This window comes from Emys orbicularis, chromosome 13 (genome assembly GCF_028017835.1).
Source record: "Emys orbicularis isolate rEmyOrb1 chromosome 13, rEmyOrb1.hap1, whole genome shotgun sequence".
Lineage (NCBI taxonomy): Eukaryota > Metazoa > Chordata > Testudines > Emydidae > Emys > Emys orbicularis.
Genome location: NC_088695.1, coordinates 15,503,683 through 15,507,571, shown reverse-complemented (window position 1 = coordinate 15,507,571; position 3,889 = coordinate 15,503,683). Strand labels below are relative to the sequence as shown.

General features: G+C 47.5%; 1 protein-coding gene across 1 annotated transcript; it reads right to left on the bottom strand.

Annotated features, from left to right (window-relative positions):
- Positions 1-2,577: 2,577 nt before the first annotated feature.
- On the bottom strand, positions 2,578-3,522 carry LOC135887937 (olfactory receptor 10A7-like). Its single transcript, XM_065415737.1, has one exon. It carries the CDS (start codon positions 3,520-3,522, stop codon positions 2,578-2,580), a length of 945 nt encoding a protein of 314 aa, XP_065271809.1.
- Positions 3,523-3,889: the final 367 nt, after the last annotated feature.

Sequence of the window (3,889 nt, the reverse complement as noted above, 5' to 3'; positions counted from 1 at the left end):
CAGTCCTTCCTGCCTTAGCAGGCTACTCCCAGCTCTTCTTAGCTGGAGCAATTCCCCCAGTACCAGGGTTTTCCCTCACCCACTTTTTGAAGTTTCACTTCAGCCTCCTGAGCTTTGCTCTTAGCCCTTGTCTACACTACAAAGCTAAGCTGACTTAACTTACATTGACATACAGCCACCACTTTAATTAAACCACTGTTGCATGTCCACACTATGCTCCTACTATCGGCAGAGCGGCATCCACACTAGCAGCTCTTGCATCGACACAGAGAGCAGTGCACCACGAGTAGATATCCTACTGTGCAACTGGCTGCAGGGTGCTTTGGGAAGGGTTTGCAATGCCTCATGGGGGCAGGTGCAGCGTCACATGATGCAGGTTTCTCATTCCAAGGGCATCCTATTAGATTACCAGCCACTTTTCAACTGCTCTGGTAACCTGCACCCCAGCCATCTCTGTCAGAAAGCATGGATCCTGCACTGCTGTTCAGTATTGTGCTGTGCATTGTGAACACAAGTCTATAAGAGGGGCTCAGCGAGGGGGCTATTCAGCTGAGGGATGCCTGGAAGGAGCATTTTAACACTGAACCACAGTGATGTGTGTGGCTGTAGTGTGCTGAGCCTGGCAGTGTTTGTTTGCACCGTGCTATGAACCTTGCAATGATTGCTGTGTGTGCCCGAAAGAAGCCCACAGAAGTGTGTGTGAGGGAGAGGAGGTTGTGTGTGTGTGTATGAGTGAGAGAGAGAAAGATACCAAGTGTGAGTTGGAGACGTGTGTGTGTTGGGGGAGGGGAGAGTGTGTGTGTGTGTGTGAGTGAGAGAGAGAGAGAGAGACAGAGTGTGAGTTGGGGAAGTGTGTGTGTTGGGGGAGAGTGAGTGTGTTGCATGCTGTCTCTTTAAGTATAGCACTCACTAGCCTGAACACTTGCTCAGACAGCAGCCAGAAACAACCAATCTAGGTGCCCCCCGGTTCCCACATCCCAGCTCAGTGGAGACCAGTACCCCAGCGGGGGAGGGGGACACCCCAACATCAGCCCCCACCTCCCTCCCTGGCTCTGCACAGCACATCTTTCCCCCCCTTCGCCCCACATCACCTGCCCTGCCTGCCTGCCGCTGCGGTCCTAGTGTCGGGGGGAGCTGGATTCTGTGATTCCCTCCCAGTTCTCCCACAGAAGGGGGTAGATAACAGGAGGTATGACAACAAAGACGACAGAAAGAGAAGACTTAGTTTAGTTCTTTTATTGCATGATGCTTTTGGTAATAGATAGACAGTTATTGGGGTCACCGAAAAAAGGGTAAAACATAAGAAGGAACTGGTGGGAAAATATCACCTGAGAATTGAAGGAATTCTCAGGACATTGGTTTTGCTATACATATACAGGCTGCGTTTTCCCATAAGAGGCTGATGTTAGTCACCCAAATCCTATGGACAGTGAATGGAAGTGGGGCACGTAACATCTTTAGGTACCATTGTCTATTACAACTGGACATGGTGGAGTGGACAGTGCACTGGACTAGGACTCTGGATAGTTGGTTTCTTTGCCTGTCCCTGCCACTAGCCCACTGAGTGACTCTGGGTAGGTAACTTCACCTATTTTTGCCATCGTTTCCCAGCTAGAACATGAGGATAAGGATGTAGAGCTAGGGCTAGAGTCACAAAGTCTCCCCTTTAGGCCTCTGAATCCCAGAATCCAGCCCCCTGGGATACACAAAATCCTGCTGAGCTGCTGGCAAACCCTGTAGGCACCTAAGTGTTTGCAGTAAAAGGGCCGTAGGCCCCTATGCTTCTGCCTCTGGACATGCCCCCTGCAGCCCCACACCAGGCACCTGGACGGTGAAGCTCCAGAGCGATGTACAGACCTGGGGAAGATGGGCATTCCCCTGTCTGGCTCACTTGCTGGGCCCAATCTGGCAACTGAGGTGCCCAGATGCTTTTGAAAATCACACTTGGCACCCAAATATCCTGAAAAACTGACCCGAAATCTTTGCAGAAAATGGGCAAATAATAGGCCTGGAATGGTGTCCTGTGTTCTGTGGCACAGGTTAGAGGGTTTCCTTTTGCTTTTCTGTTCATTTGGAAAGAAACCTGGGGATGAAATACACTAAGAAACAAAAGTTAATTATACAATTTCCTAACACTGGAGTTCCATGGTGACGTTGTAACTCAATACTTTATAATGTAGGTTTTATATTTTTATATATGTATGTGTGTGTGTATATGTATATAAGTCTCTCACCCTACAATGAATGGGTGCTCAGCATTCCAGCTCAGTCCATTTTCCCTGCACCCTCTCACTGAGCACAATCTTCCCTCATTGTCTGAACTTAGAGCAGCCACAAGTTCAAATCACCCACCAACCCAGTAGTACTCACCTGTGGCATCTCACATAGACCTCTTAAAACCTGTGAAACCATTCTTTTTAGGATCTGTCCATCTCCACCTTCTCCCAGAGCATGACACGAAGCCCAAGGGAGCTAAAGGAAACACGGCCTTCAACTACAGTAGGCTTCGGCTCAGGCCCCAGAACAGCCTGTGTTGTATCTATTTTATTTTAACCTAAGGAATGTGATCGGCTAGCATTATCCAAACATAGATTTCCTGCAAGCTTTCCTCAGGGCCTCCTTGACCTCTTTGTTTCTCAAGCTGTAGATGAGGGGATTGACCAGGGGAGTCAGGACAGTGTAGACGACAGAGAGAACTTTCTTGAAGTCTCTCAGGGTGTTGGTTGTTGGGAACATATAGACAATCAGTAGAGTTCCATAATACATGGTCACCACAATGAGGTGGGAGGAGCAGGTGGAAAAGGCCTTTTGCCTCCCAGTGGTGGAAGGGATTCTCAGGATGGTCACAATGATGCAGATGTAGGACATCAAGGTAAGTAGGAATGGGACCAGTAAGAAAATCAAGCTGAGTGTGAAAGCCAACATTTCCATCATCTGAGGATCATTGCAGGAGAGTTTTACAAGGGGGATAAGATCACAAAAGAAATGGTCAATACCATTGGGACCACAGAAAGACAACTGGGATGTTGACAATGTTGTTATGCTACTAACTAGGAAGCCACCTATCCAAGAGCCACCTGCAAGCTGGAAGCAAGACCTGCCACTCATACGGGCTGCATAGTGAAGTGGTTTGCCTATGGCTAAATACCGATCATAAGACATCACCGATAAAAGAAGGCATTCGGTGGCAACCATAGAAGCAAAGAAATAATATTGTGTGAGACACCCACTGAATGAAATAGTCCTAACCTCAGTCAGGAGACTGGCCAGCATCCTAGGTAGGATGGTGGAGGTGTAGCAGGTCTCCAAGCAGGACAAGTTCCCCAGAAAGAAGTACATGGGCGTGTGAAGGTCCTGATCGGCCACAATTAGCACCACGATGAGGATATTCCCGGCCATGGTTGCAATGTAGATCACTAGAAACAGCAGGAAAAGAAGGATTTGCAGTTCAGGGAGAGTGCCGAATCCCAGGAGGATGAATTCTGTGATGGATGTTTCATTTCCCTGTTCTGGGTTCGCCATGGGGTGTGTCTATGGGAAAGAAAATTAACTCTGTGATATAAATGAACAACATTTACGCAATAAAATGTTAGTATTCTTTTCTTCGTCTTCCTCTGCTGGCTACTGGAACAATAACTGAGTGGAAAATGGAGGCCAAGGGAGGGAAAATGCCATCTCTTGATCCCTGGGACAGATTTCATCTATGAGCAGACTGCAGGTTAAACAAAATGTTAATCTCTCTGGAAACACATGTAATAACTTGAGAGATGTCATCATGCATTCGTATACTATACTGATTGGACTGAGATACAACAGTACATAAACACAGATAGATATTGGTTCAAATAGTCACACATTTCACTTCCTGGTGTATTAAAGCAGAACAATG

What these genes read in the sequence shown, in the direction of transcription:
- LOC135887937 (XM_065415737.1), bottom strand. Translation starts at nt 3,522, where the DNA reads ATGGCGAACCCAGAACAGGGAAATGAAACATCCATCACAGAATTCATC.